The sequence below is a fragment of the Oncorhynchus nerka genome, linkage group LG17 (genome assembly GCF_034236695.1).
Source record: "Oncorhynchus nerka isolate Pitt River linkage group LG17, Oner_Uvic_2.0, whole genome shotgun sequence".
Lineage (NCBI taxonomy): Eukaryota > Metazoa > Chordata > Actinopteri > Salmoniformes > Salmonidae > Oncorhynchus > Oncorhynchus nerka.
The window spans coordinates 42,263,255-42,282,108 of NC_088412.1; the positions used below are offsets into that span (position 1 = coordinate 42,263,255).

Sequence of the window (18,854 nt, forward strand, 5' to 3'; positions counted from 1 at the left end):
CTCCGTTAGAAAAGTGTCAGAGTGAGACATTCAGATGTTTTTTCCTTCAAACATTTGACCCAGAACCAGACCTGGGATAACTATAGTTTTAACTATGCTTTGTGGAAATTAACTATTTTTCCAGGGGAACAAATAGTTACTTTAGGGGTGACTACAACTATTTGAAAACAGATCCCCAAAAAATGACTACTTCTGAAAACTATTTGAATACAGTTCTCAGGAAGTGACAACTTTTCTGAAACTATTGGATTGGCTGTCTCTGGAACTGCATGTTGAAGATAGAAATATAATGAATAGAGCACACACAACCTCCTACACTATTCCAATCTATCTGAACGTTATATTTGAACTACACAATACATTTCAATTTTTGTGAATGTCAATATTCCTGAATGTCCATTGCCTCAGGTGTACATAATCAAATCAAACCAATGATATGTTGTACGCATTAGTATAAATAAGTTGTGACGCTCAACTACTGTATGACTCTTTCAACATGCCATTGAAAAGGTTGAAAGCTGCAACTCATTTTATGATACCTGAAAATACAGCAGAGTAATTCAAAGCCATTTGCAAACATTGCAAATAGCAAGTTGAATGCTTAGCAAAAACAACTTTGAAACTCTTTGTCCATTTGAGGGTAAGTGTTCTTGTTTAAACACACACTATACCATTTTAAAGGGATAGTTTTATTCAGAATACAAACTAACATGATTGCCCACCTAACTTGGCTGTAGTTGATTGAAGAAGGCAGTGATGGGATATTTAGTTTCCTTTAGACACATAATAGCCATATCTTGTTACTGTTAGTATTCTCAACAACTCTTAACATTCAACTGTCATTGTGCCTGTGTAATACAACTGTAATTACTTCTGGAGCAACATTTCATTAGCATACATAATACTTTGGTAATTGCATAGCAATGAGCTGAGAGTTTGCGTAACTACTGCACACAAGAGGAATGTTGGCTGTTCCTTATTCCAATTGTAATAACTCCATTATTATGCCATTAAAAAGCCATTTCCAAAGTCCTATGTAACAACAATGTTGCTATTGTAATAATCACACATTTACTACACATGTATAAGAACTTGATGTCAAGTGTTACTGTATTACTCATTATGAAAATACATTTCTTAGTCATTTTGAAGCTGCAAAAGTGGTCTACTCTAATGTTTCAGTGATTCCATGTCCCTAATTTATTTCATATTCGGCTATATGCTATATTAAGAATCATATCTACGTAGAGGTAGTTGTTGTACCACTAAATGACATTTTCTCTGGTAAACGCAATAGATTTTGGTCCCACATTTAAGTCACCAGTTCATATTCCTTATCTCTTCATTTTGTTATGTGTGACTCAGATGTTTGGCATGAGACTTTCTCCTCACCGCCCATAATCTGTTTCTGTCTGTTTCCCACACAAAGAATTGGGTAATTTTGACATTAACAGTGTCAAATAACAATAAATAAAACCACCAGCTGAGTGTTATTTCATGCCTTATCTTCAAATGCACACTTGGTATAGAAACATGAGACAAAAGGCTTTATCATTTTGCATGTATGGCTGTTTTTAAACACAACTAGACTCTGTTGATAGAAATATGATCACCCTATCATTCTAGGGCATAGCGGTGGCATATTTATTTTTAACAATGGCAAATTGACCGATATTTCAACACATAGCACATGGCTATTCATTATGACAGTGCATTGTGATGTGTGTAATGTCTGACAAGAAACAGTGAAACACCATTCCATACAATGAAATTTGGTATCATTAGAAAATGTGGTGTTATGGAGACGGTTGTCACGAATACCACCGAAGGTGGCTCCCCTTCCTGTTCGGGTGGCGCTCGGCGGTCGTCGTCGCCGGTCTATTAGCTGCCACCGATCCCTTTTTCCTTTTCGTTTGTTTTTGTCTAATTGTTTTCACCTGTTCCTTGTTGGGGTTTTGGGATGGGTGTTATTTAAGTTAGTTTTGCCAGCTGGTGTTTGTGCGGGCTTGTTGGTTGTTAGGTTTGGTGATGTATCGTGTTTTTGTTTTGGGTTTTCGCTGTCCAGTGTTTGTATCTAGGTTTTGGGTTGGTTTAAGCGCCAGTGTTTTGGGCCTTCACCCATGTTTTGGACCTGTTACGATTTGAAGGACATTAAAGCGATTTCCCGTTCATTTCGCTCTCTGCATCTGACTCCTCACTCATTTCACTCACCCGTCATTACAACGGTTTAGACGGTCTACCCCCAGCAGACATTTCACTCAAAGCCCTTCCTTGTTTTCTTGATTTCTTTCCATCTAAATACATTTTCATAATGTTTATTTTGTTTGTGTTGCGGCCACTCTATCCTGTTGTATTGTTTGGTTTGGAATTAAGCCTATACAATGCTAATTAGCGAATATACTGTTATTACTCATGAGTACTCAAAAGTATATATGCTAAAATCCTAGTCAATGTCTGCTTTATAAATAGTTATGAGCATTATGTATGAAGGTGTTTTGCCTGTGTTTATAAACTGGGTAGTTTGGATACTGCATTCCTGCCGTGTGTATCTCAGACAATACACCATGGGTATGACACAAAAATACTTCTTTACTGTTCTGAGTGTTACATTCCCCAGGAAGAAACCAAAAATTGTCGCTCAAACAGAAGGGAGAACTAACAAGGAGTCATTAACAACGACCTAAATGAAACAGTTGTGGCTCTAGAAGGGGTTATGAAACACACTCATGGGAGTGTCCACTGAAAGTTGACTACCAACAACAACTGGGACCTAAAAGACACCCACCATGAGTGCCCACTAAATAAAGGATAGTTTTAAAAAATCACATAGGGAGAGCAAACTTAAGCTGTTAACCCTCTACATCTCTCAAGGGTCAGTCCGTCTTAAATATAATATGTGCTATGTGCCGGCACAGTTGTAACACATATTGACTAACGTGCTAACGTCAAACCTCAAAACATAAATGGAATAACAAATGCATGTAACACTATGATATTTGTGTTTGTATTTGTAGTTATTATATTAGTATAACAGAACTCATAGGACAGGTAAACTTCCAAACAGGAAGTGGAAATTCTGGGGCTGGTTGATTTTCCACTCATCGCCTATTCACATCCCAGTAAGATATGGATCTGTTCGCACTTCCTACGCCTTCCACTAGATGTCAACAGTCAGTAGAACGTGGAATGAAGCCTCTAGGGTGATGTGGGACCGGATGGGAAGGGAATGAGTCAGTGGTCTGGCAGTTCCTGGTTACGCACATTACTCTTGATATCGCCATGCGTTCCATTACTCTGTAGACAAAAACGAATGCTCCGGTTGGAACGTTAATGGATATATATAATAATAACATCCTGAAGATTGATTCTCTACTTAGTTTGACCAGTTTATTCGACCTGAAATATAACTTTTTGAAGTTTTCGTCCGGGCCGGCGCCAGCTTTTGGACATGTGAGCTAAACGTGCTAGCAAAAGTAGTTCATTGGACACTAGTAATGGACATTATCGAACAAAACAACGATTTATTACGGAACTAGGATTCCTGGCACTGCATTCGGATGAAAGATAATCAAATGTAATGGAATATTTATGATGTAATTTCATATTTCTGTTTACTCCAACATGGCGGACAAATGTTGTGTATTTCTGACCGCGTCTCAGATTATTGCATGGTATGCTTTTTTCGTAAAGTTAAAAAAAAATCTGACACAGCGGTTGCATTAAGAACAAGTGTAATTATATGTCAAACATGTATCTTTCGTCAAAGTTTATGATGAGTATTTCTGTTATTTGACGTACCTCTCTGTAATTACTCCGGATATTTTGGAGGCATTTCTGAACATGGCGCCAATGTAAACAGAGATTCCGCGACGCGGATCCTGTGTTCTGCCTTACAAACAGGACAACGGAATGGATCGCATGCAGCGACCCAAGAAAACGACTCCGAAAAAGAGGGAAACGTAGCGGTCTTCTGGTCAGACTCCGGACAAGGGCACATCGCGCACCACTCCCCAGCATTCTTCTTGCCAATGTCCAGTCTCTCGACAACAAGGTAGATGAAATCCGAGCAAGGGTAGCATTCCAGAGGGACATCAGAGACTGCAATGTTCTCTGCTTCACGGAAACATGGCTTACTGGGAAGACGCTATCCGATGCGGTGCAGCCAACGGGTTTCTCCACGCATCGCGCCGACAGAAACAAACATCTTTCTGGTAAGAAGAGCGGCGGGGGCGTATGCCTCATGACTAACGAGACATGGTGTGATGAAGGAAACATACAGGAACTCAAATCCTTCTGTTCACCTGATTTAGAATTCCTCACAATCAAATGTAGACCGCATTATCTTCCAAGAGAATTCTCCTCGATTATAATCACAGCCGTATATATCCCCCAAGCAGACACATCGATGGCTCTGAACGAACTTTATTTAACTCTTTGCAAACTGGAAACCATTTATCCGGAGGCTGCATTCATTGTAGCTGGGGATTTTAACAAAGCTAATCTGAAAACAAGACTCCCTAAATTTTATCAGCATATCGATTGCGCAACCAGGGGTGGTAAAACCTTGGATCATTGTTACTCTAACTTCCGCGACGCATATAAGGCCCTGCCCCGCCCCCTTTCGGAAAAGCTGACCACGACTCCATTTTGTTGATCCCTGCCTACAGGCAGAAACTTAAACAAGAGGCTCCCACGCTGAGGTCTGTCCAACGCTGGTCAGACCAAGCTGACTCCACACTCCAAGACTGCTTCCATCACGTGGACTGGGACATGTTTCGTATTGCGTCAGATGAAAATATTGATGAATACGCTGATTCGGTGTGCGAGTTCATTAGAACGTGCGTCGAAGATGTCGTTCCCATAGCAACGATAAAAACATTCCCAAACCAGAAACCGTGGATTGATGGCAGCATTCGCGTGAAACTGAAAGCGCGAACCACTGCTTTTAATCAGGGCAAGGTGTCTGGTAACATGTCCGAATATAAACAATGCAGCTATTCCCTCCGCAAGGCTATTAAACAAGCTAAGCGTCAGTACAGAGACAAAGTGGAATCTCAATTCAATGGCTCAGACACAAGAGGCATGTGGCAGGGTCTACAGTCAATCACGGACTACAAGAAGAAACCCAGCCCAGTCACGGACCAGGATGTCTTGCTCCCAGGCAGACTAAATAACTTTTTGCCCGCTTTGAGGACAATACAGTGCCACTGACACGGCCTGCAACGAAAACATGCGGTCTCTCCTTCACTGCAGCCGAGGTGAGTAAGACATTTAAACGTGTTAACCCTCGCAAGGCTGCAGGCCCAGACGGCATCCCCAGCCGCGCCCTCAGAGCATGCGCAGACCAGCTGGCCGGTGTGTTTACGGACATATTCAATCAATCCCTATACCAGTCTGCTGTTCCCACATGCTTCAAGAGGGCCACCATTGTTCCTGTTCCCAAGAAAGCTAAGGTAACTGAGCTAAACGACTACCGCCCCCGTAGCACTCACTTCCGTCATCATGAAGTGCTTTGAGAGACTAGTCAAGGACCATATCACCTCCACCCTACCTGACACCTAGACCCACTCCAATTTGCTTACCGCCCAAATAGGTCCACAGACGATGCAATCTCAACCACACTGCACACTGCCCTAACCCACCTGGACAAGAGGAATACCTATGTGAGAATGCTGTTCATCGACTACAGCTCGGCATTCAACACCATAGTACCCTCCAAGCTTGTCATCAAGCTCGAGACCCTGGGTCTCGACCCCGCCCTGTGCAACTGGGTACTGGACTTCCTGACGGGCCGCCCCAGGTGGTGAGGGTAGGCAACAACATCTCCTCCCCGCTGATCTTCAACACGGGGCCCCACAAGGGTGCGTTCTGAGCCCTCTCCTGTACTCCCTGTTCACCAACGACTGCGTGGCCACGCACGCCTCCAACTCAATCATCAAGTTTGCGGACGACACAACAGTGGTAGGTTTGATTACCAACAACGACGAGACGGCCTACAGGGAGGAGGTGAGGGCCCTCGGAGTGTGGTGTCAGGAAAATAACCTCACACTCAACGTCAACAAAACTAAGGAGATGATTGTGGACTTCAGGAAACAGCAGAGGGAACACCCCCTATCCACATCGATGGAACAGTAGTGGAGAGGGTAGCAAGTTTTAAGTTCCTCGGCATACACATCACAGACAAACTGAATTGGTCCACTCACACTGACAGCGTCGTGAAGAAGGCGCAGCAGCGCCTCTTCAACCTCAGGAGGCTGAAGAAATTCGGCTTGTCACCAAAAGCACTCACAAACTTCTACAGATGCACAATCGAGAGCATCCTGGCGGGCTGTATCACCGCCTGGTACGGCAACTGCTCCGCCCTCAACCGTAAGGCTCTCCAGAGGGTAGTGAGGTCTGCACAACGCATCACCGGGGGCAAACTACCTGCCCTCCAGGACACCTACACCACCCGATGTTACAGGAAGGCCATAAAGATCATCAAGGACATCAACCACCCGAGCCACTGCCTGTTCACCCCGCTATCATCCAGAAGGCGAGGTCAGTACAGGTGCATCAAAGCTGGGACTGAGAGACTGAAAACAGCTTCTATCTCAAGGCTATCAGACTGTTAAACAGCCACCATTGAGTGGCTGCTGCCAACACACTGTCATTGACACTGACCCAACTCCAGCCACTTTAATAATGGGAATTGATGGGAAAATGATGTAAATATATCACTAGCCACTTTAAACAATGCTACCTTATATAATGTTACTTACCCTACATTATTAATCTCATATGCATACGTATATACTGTACTCTACATCATCGACTGCATCCTTATGTAATACATGTATCACTAGCCACTTTAACTATGCCACTTTGTTTACTTTGTCTACATACTCATCTCATATGTATATACTGTACTCGATACCATCTACTGTATGCTGCTCTGTACCATCACTCACTCATATATCCTTATGTACATATTCTTTATCCCCTTACACTGTGTATAAGACAGTAGTTTTAGAATTGTTAGTTAGATTACTTGTTGGTTATCACTGCATTGTCGGAACTAGAAGCACAAGCATTTCGCTACACTCGCATTAACATCTGCTAACCATGTGTATGTGACAAATACAATTTGATTTGATTTGATTTGATTTGATTTGAGATTTGTGGATATAAATATGCATATTATCGAACAAAACATAAATGTATTGTGTAACATGATGTCCTATGAGTGTCATCTGATGAAGATTATCAAAGGTCAGTGATGCATTTTATCTCTATTTCTACTTTTGTGACTATCTTTGGCTGGGAAAAGTGTTTTTTGGATTTGGTGGTGATCTAACATAAATATATGTTGTGTTTTCGCTGTAAAACATTTTTAAAAATCAGACACGATGGGTAGATTAACCTGTAGTGACACCCCATCCCGTCAACGGGACCGTTGTCATCATCTGACACTAATTAGCATAACACAACGGATATACATCTTCCTAGAAAATATTCCTATTCATGAAAATCACAAGTGAAATATATTGGAACACAGCTTAGCCTTTTGTTAATCACCCTGTCATCTCAGATTTTCAAAATATGCTTTACAGCCAACGCTAGACAAGCATTTGTGTAAGTTTATCATAGCCTAGCATAGCATTATGCCTTGCTAGTAGCAAGCAACCTTGTCACGGAATTCAGAAAAGCAATCAAATTAAATTGTTTACCTTTGATGAACTTCGGATGTTTTCACTCACAAGACTCCCAGGTAGACAGCCAAAGTTCATTTTTTCCCAAAATATTATTTTTGTAGGCGAAATAGCTCCGTTTGTTCTTCACGTTTGGCTGAGAAATCGCCTGGAAATTGCGGTCACCACAACGCCGAAAAATATTCCAAATTAGCTCCATAATATCGACAGAAACATGGCAAACGTTGTTTAGAATCCATCCTCAAGGTGTTTTTCTAATATCTATTCGATAATATATCCGTCGGGACAATTCGTTTTTCACTAGGACCGATTGGAGTAATGGCTACCTCTGTATTTTACGCGAGAATCTCTCTCGGAGCCACCATGTGACCACTTACGCAATGTGGCCGCCTACGGCTATTCTTCAAAAGAAATGCGTAAAACTACGTCACAATGCTGTAGACAACTTGGGGAATACGTAGAAAGCGTAAGCTCATTGATGGTACATTCACAGCTGAATAGGGAGTCATTGGAACGCAGCGCTTTCAAAACCTGGGGCACTTCCGGATTGGATTTTTCTCAGGCTTTCGCATGCAACATCAGTTCTGTTATACTCACAGACAATATCTTTACAGTTTTGGAAACGTTAGAGTGTTTTCTATCTAAAGCTGTCAACTATATGCTTATTATAGCATCTTGTCCTGACAAAATATCCTGTTTAAAACGGGAATGTTTTTTTTCCAAAAATGAAAATACTGCCCCCTAACACCAAGAGGTTTTAACAAGATGTTTATCTTTCATTTGCTGTATTAGACTTGTTAATGTGTGAAAGTGAAATATTTTTGAATTTCCCGCGCTGCATTTTCAGCAGAATGTTGGGGGGGTTCCGTTAGCGGAACGTGTGTCCTAGACAGTCTTTTAACAGCTAACATTTCGATGGCAATAATAAATAGATATGCCGATAGTGGACAACATTGTTTTACTCCTTTGGAGAGTTTAAAACTTTCTGAGATGTAGCCATTATTTACTATTTTACACCTAGGGTTACTATACATAACTTTAATGGAGTTACTCCATCATATGGTGCTGTTTTCACTGCTTGGATATTAAACCGACTAGGTAATATTAGAGTTGGCGTGAAACAAAAAAATATTAAATCAAATCCATTACCTGGTTGCTGTTTCTTTGTCTGCCTGCTTTTCCTACACAGGTCTTCCCCATTTTTTTTGCAGAGGTACTGGGCAATATATTCCTCACCGGGTTCCCATTCCCCCAAGCGGGTCACGACATAAGCTCTCCCAGGGCGTTGGACCCCTGCTCCGTGGCCTTGTTGGCTTAGCTGAGCTCATGGCTGAGCTTATGGCTTCCCTTTATGAATTCTGTATGCACTGCCTGGGTTTGAGCCACAGTAAGCTGTTAGTCCCTCTACTGGGCCTAGTGTCCCTCCCAGGAAGCATGGCCGGAGCCACCACAGGCAGAGCCCATCTGCTACCAGTCCTGGACGGGGGCAGTAGTCGGACCGCTGAGACCACCTTGAATGGAGGGCGTTTGCCCTGCATCAGGAGGTTGATAGCTTCGATGGCTATTCCCTGTTGGCCAGTGATAGGCCGTTCCTGGGGGACGATGCTGGCACTGTTCACCACCGTGAGCAGGGCTACCAGGCTGACAGGCCATCAGAATCCAGCAACGGGGCTTCATTGCCTGTCACGCCCTGGTCTTAGTATTTTGTGTTTTCTTTATTATTTTGGTCAGGCCAGGGTGTGACATGCGTTTATTGTGGTGTGTTTTGTCTTGGGGTTTTGTTAGGTATTGGGTTTGTGGCTTAGTGGGGGTATCTAGCATAGTCTATGGCTGTCTGGAGTAGTTCTCAATCAGAGGCAGGTTTTTATCGTTGTCTCTGATTGGGAACCATATTTAGGCAGACATATTCTTTGAGTGTTTCGTGGGTGATTGTTCCTGTCTCTGTGTTAGTTTGCACCAGCATAGGCTGTTTCGGTTTTCATGTTACATTTATTGTTTTTGTATTGTTCGTGTTTGTTCGGTTATTAAACATGTATCAAAATGACCACGCTGCATTTTGGTCCGACTCTCCTTCACCGCAAGAAAACCGTGACATTGCCCCCAGCGGCTTGAGAGGTTATGAGGAGCCTACTCACTCAGGTAGCCACTGCACTGGACATCAAACTGGTGGACAGTGATGACTCTCCATCTGTCCCCATCTCTGCTGAGTTCTGCAAGGCCTTGCAGGAGAGTACACAGGAGTAAATCTGTAAATCCTCACCTCGGATGTATCCCTCAGCTGCGGAGTGATACCAATTTATTGGAGTGATCCATATAGCTCACATAACCATGGTTACATGCGTAACCTTTGTTATGGTACCTATTCTATTAGCATTGTTTTGTGCGTAATGTCCAAATCATCCTGAAGTATTTACATTTGATTGTGTATCTCAACAAAGTCACTTATAGACAATTTGGGCATGATGCACGGAAAATACGAATATAAGTATCATAACTTTCATGGGAGTTGTGCTACAAATTATAAAAGTTTAGCATTTGGAAACAGTGCCAGGGAAACTAAAACAAAGCATAGATTTCTGTCATACCTTGTCCAACATATAAAGTGTTACCAATAATCCTTTTAATTTTGGACTGGCACCAGTGTGTTTTTTTTCCTTCAATCTTTCTGAGCATTTTCCTAAACAATTTTGCCAACCTTAATTGTATATCACCCATCATTTAATGAACCTACAACGAATTTTGCAGGCTAAAGTGTAGGGTACGTTTACTTACATTTTCCATAAAATTTGTTTGGAAGACCCTATACCCCAAAAGTCCTCATTTAATTCTACATGCATGTAAATGAACTGATAATGTGACAGGAGAATATAAAACAATGAATCAGTCCAACTTGGCCAATTTGACTTTCCATGCAACTCAGCCAGTGAAATGGTCCACCACTGGGAACTTATCAAAGGGATAAAGAGTGAATTAATAGCATGCAGGAAATCATTACTTTCATTTTCCATATTAAAACATTTACAGTATAAGATATTCATATTCCTTAATTCAATTACTTGGCAGCTTCAGAGTGGCTTAGTAGCTATCATCCTCTTGAGTGCTAGTCTGGAGATCAACTGAATAAAATGAATGAAAAGATGCGTAATTACTGATGCAAGTTAGTCGAGTGCATTGAAATCAGTGTTACATTTGTAGGAAGACATCTCTGGAATTTTTGTACAGTGTCCTAGAAAAAGAGGGTGTTGTCCCTCACTGAAGTCAATGTTGTTCAGCTAGTGTTTCTGTTTCTTTTGAGAACAATGTCCTTGTGGTTTTGTAAAATGGCCACCCCAGATGCACAATAACATTACTACTTAAAGAACACTTAGTATTGAGATGGAGTTGGAGAAAAAGCCACCAAATTGCAAATCATAAATTGTAAGAATGTATACTCTTATACTACAGCTACAATTACTTTAATTAGGAAGCCAGACTATACTGGTTAATAAGCATTATCTTATGCTGTTTATTAGACTCCATTGTCATGGGACGGTGGCGTGTCCCCAGTTTAATGTTTGTGAAAGCTGATTAAAGATCAGGACAGGAAGGGTCAGGTTTAGGGAAACAGGAAAACTGACGCAAGGAAATGGACCACGTCACCAGCCACAGAGTTTCAGCTAAAAGTAGTTCTGTCCTAAAGCAAGTATGGAGTCTTTGCTCAAGTCCCAGATGAAACTTGTACTTTTAGCAGGTAAGTGAGTCTATCCATTCTTCTGTCATATAGTATGCACTGTAGCATAGCAGACCCCTTGAACATGGTACAAATACACGTATGTTCTTTGCCATTTCCGTTATGTGTATGTGGGATTTACCAGAGAAAATAATCAGGATGCATGGCGGGATATTTTTTATCCCAAATTCCAGGTCTCCTGGCCTTTTAGTGATCATAGTTGCATAGATATAATTAGGAACTTTGCAGTTGTGCGAGTCCATTTCAATATCAGTCTAACATTACTTCTGAGTAGTTTATTGATGTTGAGTAGGCTTACATATGATTTTTGTCTTTCTGTTATTATATTACCATTTGCTGAAAATGTAAACATTCTTAGTCATAATAGCATAATATGATTGTATGCAACATTCAATACATACCATAGTTCATGGTACCATTGTTCCTTCCATATTGATGAGTTAATGCTGATCTGGTAGTACATTTTTTTCACATATTTGAATCAATTCACAAAGCAAATGTATTCTATTTTTATCTCATAGCATGGCTTTCCAGTGTTATAGACCCATGCAGATTTTATGACATTTGTCATACATGCCATCAACTTGCCTCGTGTAAAACCCTGAATGGATCCAATAATGCCTGTTACTGCAACCGTGGATACACTGGCGATGGAACCAAGTTTTGTAATGGTAAATATAAGTTCTAGATTTTTTACAAACCTATACAGAACAAGGTTAATTAGGCCTATGGAATGCATAGCACTTAAAGGGACATTACACTCAGGTTTAGACCTGAGTTTAGGTTTAATGCCTCAACCCCCAAATAAATGGAAAAAAAATAGGCTCTATTTTAGGCAATATTGGGTGATTATCCTTGCATTAATTCAGGGTTAAAAGGGTGTATATTACTGGTCTGTAAAGTAAAGTTGCATAATGATGTCTGCGGCTAAAGGCACAATCCAATATTTTTGTTTTAGTCAAACAACAGCCACCTGGTTGGCTGTAAAGCTGAGGGGATGTAGGATTTTAACCATAGTTCATAGAGGATGCTCTGGATGCAAGGACTGAGAGAGTCCATACGATCAACAGGATTTTGCATAGTGTTATGTTGAGGCTATTTGTTTGTTTACAAAGACTCAAATGGACACCATTAATATAACAATGGAAAAGTTGGGATAAAACGGTTGTACTAAGCTCATTTGGGATTTAGAAGTTATATTATTCAAGCATATATATTATTATATACTTTTAAATCAACACGTTTAACACCAACACAAGAAGTATTAGCTTTTAACACTCAGAGTTTTTGTAACTCTAGGTGAAAATATTCATGGCCAACACTGGTTATTGTTGCATTCAATCTACACTGGTGTAAAGTGTGAAAAACACTCCAACATTTGACTACCTTTTAACACTAGGAGTAAATTTGAATCATAATCAGCTGATTGTACTTGGATCCTTACTGCATACATGTATGTACTGCTTCACATATATGGAAAACATTCAGCCGGTGGTACCCATTTGTCTTATATCTTTCAACAGCAGGCGTACTACCATCATCAGGTCTGCAGGTTTTCAAAAATGAACACTTTCTCTGTCCTGTTTAACAATGTTAAGGCTGGAATTTAATTTACACACTGTCTTTGTTTACAAATTACTGCCTGAGAACACTTGCTATTCTTAAAATGTGAAGAATCTACAGTACCTGTGAGAGGAGTCCACTTGGTGGTAATTCAACGTATACCCAAAACCAATGAGCCAAAACCAATCTGTAATTTAATTTGCGTAAGTACAGCAATGCAGGTTCAATTGAATTGAACCCGGGGTTCATCTGTCCATGTGGACTGGAAGTTACCCAAATCTAATTGGAAATATACACTTAGTATACAAAACATTAGAAACACATTCCTAATATTGAATTCCACCCCCTTTTGCCCCCAGAACAGCCTCAATTTGTTGGGGCATGGACTACAAGGTGTCGAAAGCGTTCCACAGGGATGCTGGCCCATGGCGACTAATGCACTGTTGTGTCAAGTTGGTTGGATATCCTTTGGGTGGTAGACCATTCTTGATACACACAGGAAACTGTTAGGCGTGAAACACCCAACAGTGATGCAGTTCTTTACACACTCAAACCGGTGTGCCTGGCACCTACTACCATTCCCCATTCAAAGGCACTTTCATCTTTGTCTTGCCATTTCACACTCAACGGCACACATACACAATCCATGTCTCAATTGCCTCAAGGATTAAAACTCCTTCTTTAGCTACACACCCAGTGAAAATATATTAGGACATTAATTCAATCAAAAAGGGCTTATTTTTCCGACAGCATCGCTTTTAAGTAGAACAACACTTGACATACATGTATTCCCATGGTAGAAAAGGTCAGATTGAGAATTGAGAAGGGAGAAGAAAAGTATATCAACAATCTTAGCCGTTTTTGTGGCAAAAAAAAAATTCTAGACATGTTAGCAAAGGAAGTTAGCTAACAAATAATAAAGTACTCAGCAGTGAACACAACTTTTTAACAGTGTCACTAAAAATAACTGTCTCACTAATTCCTTATTATGTATTTAGTATTTTTATGCTGCATTTTGTGAATCAGGGCTTCCTTGTAAAAGGGACATTGGTCTCAATGGAACTTCCCTGAATAAATTAAGGTTTAATGACATGCTGAAGAAAGGTTAGACAGCTAACATATTGTTAGGGTAACAAACAATTTGGCCAGTTTGTTTAGCTCCAATATTGACTTAACTTTATTACATACACTGATTGTACAAAATATTAGGAACACCACTTCTTTCCATGACATAGACTGACCTATGATCCCTTATTGATGTCACCTGTTAAATCCACTTAAATTAGAGTAGATGAAGGGGAGGAGACAGGTTCATTTTTAGGATAGGACCCTTTTTTTCAATTTTCACCTAAAATGACATACCCAAATCTAACTGCCTGTAGCTCAGGACCTGAAGCAAGGATATGCATATTATTGATACCATTTGAAAGGAAACACGTTGAAGTTTTTGGAAATGTGGAATTAATGTAGGAGAATATAACACATTAGATCTGGTAAAAGATAATACAAAGAAAAAAACATGAATTGTTTTTTGTACCGACATCTTTGAAATGCAAGAGAAATGTCATAATGTATTATTCCAACCCAGGCGTAATTTAGATTTTGGCCACTAGAAGGCAGCAGTGTATGTGCAAAGTTTTAGACTGAACCAATGAACCATTGTATTTCTGTTTAAACTGTTGTATCAAGACTGCCCAAATGTGCGTAATTGGTTTATTAATACATTTTCAAGATCATAATTTTGCACTCTCCTCAAACAATAGCACGGTATTATTTTACTGTAAATTGGACAGTCCAGTTAGATTAACAAGATTGTAAGCGTTCTGCCCATATCAGATATGTCTACATCCTGGGAAAAGTTCTTGTTACTTACAACCTATGCTAATCACATTAGCCTATGTTAGCTCACCCGTCCCATGGGGTGAACACCGATCCCGTAGAGGTTAATTAGCACCTTATGGGCACCATTCTCTCAGGCATCTAGCACAATTATTGTAAACCTGGTTCAATCATGAATCATTCCTAGTGGTTTTTTCCCCCCCAACCTATCTACCCTATTGAAATTGTAAACATCAAAGTGTGTTTATCATAACAAAAGGACTGAAATGTGAAAAATTATTGCTCCTGTTGAAAGTGGTCAAATTGTTTTATTGCTCAAGTTCGTCTGTCAGCCAACATTGTTGCATTTAGGTTTGTGGGGCACTGTTGCCTAGTAGTCATATTTCCTTATCTGATCATAATCATGGGGGTTTACATATTCAAGGGCCCGATGTAAATGAAACTGTGGTAATATAAACATACAGTAAATGGCTTCCACACGGAAATACAGTACAAATATGGGTTTTTGAGAATTTAAAAAATAAATTTGAACAATATATCACTTCATTAATATAGAACAGAATTGATGGCCCCATTAAAAAAAATATTCCTACTCTAAATTTAAAGATAATCCATAATTTTAAGGTACATTATAATTTTTGCTCCATCAATGAAATGTTCTTAGATTCTAGAGAATAGATATGAGTGGGGAACTATCCCTTTAAGACAGTCAACTTGAGTACGTCATTTTGTTTATATTCCTAATGCATATTCATTTTGCTACCATTGTACTGTGAAATCCTATTGAGCTACCCATAGGCTACTCAGAGAAAATGGAAGCCAGTCATTGTCATTATGGAACCCTTTCCTACACAGTGTTTGTGTTAACAATGGCGGTTCAGAGGTCTGGAATCTTAAGGTCATATTTCATCCTGAATATTGTCACCTCCCTTTCTCAGAACTAAGGATATCCCTTCCCGGACAGGCTTTGTACACAAGGTACAGTGGGGGAGGAAGACCAGTATATTCATCATAACTAGACAGATGAACACAACAATTGAAAGTCCTATCGCATCACTTCCAATAAACACTGTGAATAGCTCATGCAGGTGTGTTTTGATGTGAACTGGCATGGTGAATATCTGACGGTTGCCAGATTTTACAAACCAGTTACAACCAGGATGAACTGTGTGCACAGCAAGCTATATCAATGTAGTTAACTTGTATGGGGTCGTAGTAACGTTCCTTGTAAATCTGACTATGACTTGTCTCAGTAATGTTTGAATAATAACCCCTTGTTGATACAGTTAATACTGATAAACAGCTCCTATCCCAAGGCCATCAAATTGTTAAACAGCCACCACCCTTCCCTCTGCCCAGTACCCTACTCTGCCCCTCAGTAACAATCACTAGCCAGCTACGACGGGTATTCTACCCTGCACCGTAGGGACCTGTGCACTATGTACATAGTCATTGATCACTGGTCACGTTACCATACCTACCGCTGTAAAAAAATATATATTTTAATTTTGTATTATCGTGTGCTTGTTGACATTTACTACATTGATTGATAGGTTCAGGGAACATAAGCATTTCGCTGCACCCGCCATAACACCTGCTAAACTGTGTACGCAGCATCTACAATTTAAATGTATTTTGTTTCTGTGTCCTTCTTCCATCATAACAGATGACAATGAATGCCAAAATGTCACTAATATCTGTGGAAACAACAGCAACTGTACCAATACAGAGGGCAGCTACTACTGCACCTGTGCCTCAGGATACACTTCAACCGGGCTGAATCACTTTCAACCAAATGACGGGACAGAATGCACTGGTATTATATATATATATATTTATATAGTACCAGTCAAAAGTTTGGACACACCAACTCATTCAAGGGATTTTCTTTATTTTGCTATTTTCTACATTGTATAATAATAGTGAGGACATCAAAACTATGAAATAACACATATAGCATCATGTAGTAACCAGAAAAAGTGTTAAACAAATCAAAATATATTTTAGATTCTTCAAAGTAGCCACACTTTGTCTTGATGAAAGCTTTGCACACTCCTGGCCTTCTCTCAACCAGCTTCATGAGGAATGCTTTTCCAACATTCTTGAAGGAGTTCCCACATATGCTCCAATTTATCCCAAACCATCTCAAAATTGCTTGAGGTCTGGTGATTGTGGAGGCCATGTCATCTGATCCAGCCCTCCATCACTCTCCTTGGTCAAATAGCTCTTACACAGCCTGGAAGTGTGTTGGATCATTGTCCTGTTGAAAAACAAATGATAGTCCGACTAAGCGCAAACCAGATGGGATGGCGTATCAATGCAGAATGCTGTGCTTTGAATTCTAAATAAATCACTAACAGTGTCACCAGTAAAGCACCCCCACACCATCACACCTCCTCTTCCATGCTTCACGATGGGAACCACACATACGGAGATCATCCGTTCACCTACTCTGCGTCTCACAAAGACACGGCGGTTGGAACCAAAAATCTCAAATTTGGACTCATCAGACCTAAGGACAGATTTCCACCGGTCTAATGTCCATTGCTCGTGTTTCTTGGCCCAAGCAAGTCTCTTCTTGTTATTACATTTACATTTAAGTCATTTAGCAGACGCTCTTATCCAGAGCAACTTACAAATTGGTGCGTTCACCTTAAGACATCCAGTGGAACAGCCACTTTACAATAGTGCATCTAAATCTTTTAAGGGGGGTGAGAAGGATTACTTTATCCTATCCTAGGTATTCCTGAAAGAGGTGGGGTTTCAGGTGTCTCCGGAAGGTGGTGATTGACTCCGCTGTCCTGGCGTCGTGAGGGAGTTTGTTCCACCATTGGGGGGCCAGAGCAGCGAACAGTTTTGACTGGGCTGCGCAGGAACTGTACTTCCTCAGTGGTAGGGAGGCGAGCAGGCCAGAGGTGGATGAACGCAGTGCCCTTGTTTGGGTGTAGGGCCAGATCAGAGCCTGGAGGTACTGAGGTGCCGTTCCCCTCACAGCTCCGTAGGCAAGCACCATGGTCTTGTAGTGGATGCGAGCTTCAACTGGAAGCCAGTGGAGAGAGCGGAGGAGCGGGGTGACGTGAGAGAACTTGGGAAGGTTGAACACCAGACGGGCTGCGGCGTTCTGGATGAGTTGTAGGGGTTTAATGGCACAGGCAGGGAGCCCAGCCAACAGCGAGTTGCAGTAATCCAGACGGGAGATGACAAGTGCCTGGATTAGGACCTGCGCTGCTTCCTGTGTGAGGCAGGGTCGTACTCTGCGGATGTTGTAGAGCATGAACCTACAAGAACGGGCCACCGCCTTGATGTTAGTTGAGAACGACAGGGTGTTGTCCAGGATCACGCCAAGGTTTTTAGCGCTCTGGGAGGAGGACACAATGGAGTTGTCAACCGTGATGGCGAGATCATGGAATGGGCAGTCCTTCCCGGGAGGAAGAGCAGCTCCGTCTTGCCGAGGTTCAGCTTGAGGTGGTGATCCGTCATCCACACTGATATGTCTGCCAGACATGCAGAGATGCGATTCGCCACCTGGTCATCAGAAGGGGGAAAGGAGAAGATTAATTGTGTGTCGTCTGCATAGCAATGATAGGAGAGACCATGTGAGGTTATGACAGAGCCAAGTGACTTGGTGTATAGCGAGAATAGGAGAGGGCCTAGAACAGAGCCCTGGGGGACGCCAGTGGTGAGAGCGCGTGGTGAGGAGACAGATTCTCGCCACGCCACCTGGCAGGAGCGACCTGTCAGGTAGGACGCAATCCAAGCATGGGCCGCGCCGGAGATGCCCAACTCGGAGAGGGTGGAGAGGAGGATCTGATGGTTCACAGTATCGAAGGCAGCCGATAGGTCTAGAAGGATGAGAGCAGAGGAGAGAGAGTTAGCTTTAGCAGTGCGGAGGGCCTCCGTGATACAGAGAAGAGCAGTCTCAGTTGAATGACTAGTTTTGAAACCTGACTGATTTGGATCAAGAAGGTCATTCTGAGAGAGATAGCGGGAGAGCTGGCCAAGGACGGCACGTTCAAGAGTTTTGGAGAGAA

At 41.4% G+C, this 18,854-nt stretch overlaps 1 protein-coding gene across 1 annotated transcript in view; it reads left to right on the forward strand.

Moving 5' to 3' along the window:
• The first annotated feature begins 11,329 nt into the window (after positions 1-11,329).
• adgrl4 (adhesion G protein-coupled receptor L4) overlaps positions 11,330-18,854 on the forward strand; it is a 30,117-nt gene continuing 22,592 nt past the window's right edge. The window contains exons 1-3 of the mRNA XM_029686716.2: positions 11,330-11,421; positions 11,943-12,092; positions 16,490-16,639. Coding sequence (XP_029542576.1) covers positions 11,376-11,421; positions 11,943-12,092; positions 16,490-16,639 — 346 coding nt within the window. The 5' untranslated portion in view covers positions 11,330-11,375. The remainder of the gene's footprint in view (positions 11,422-11,942; positions 12,093-16,489; positions 16,640-18,854) is intronic.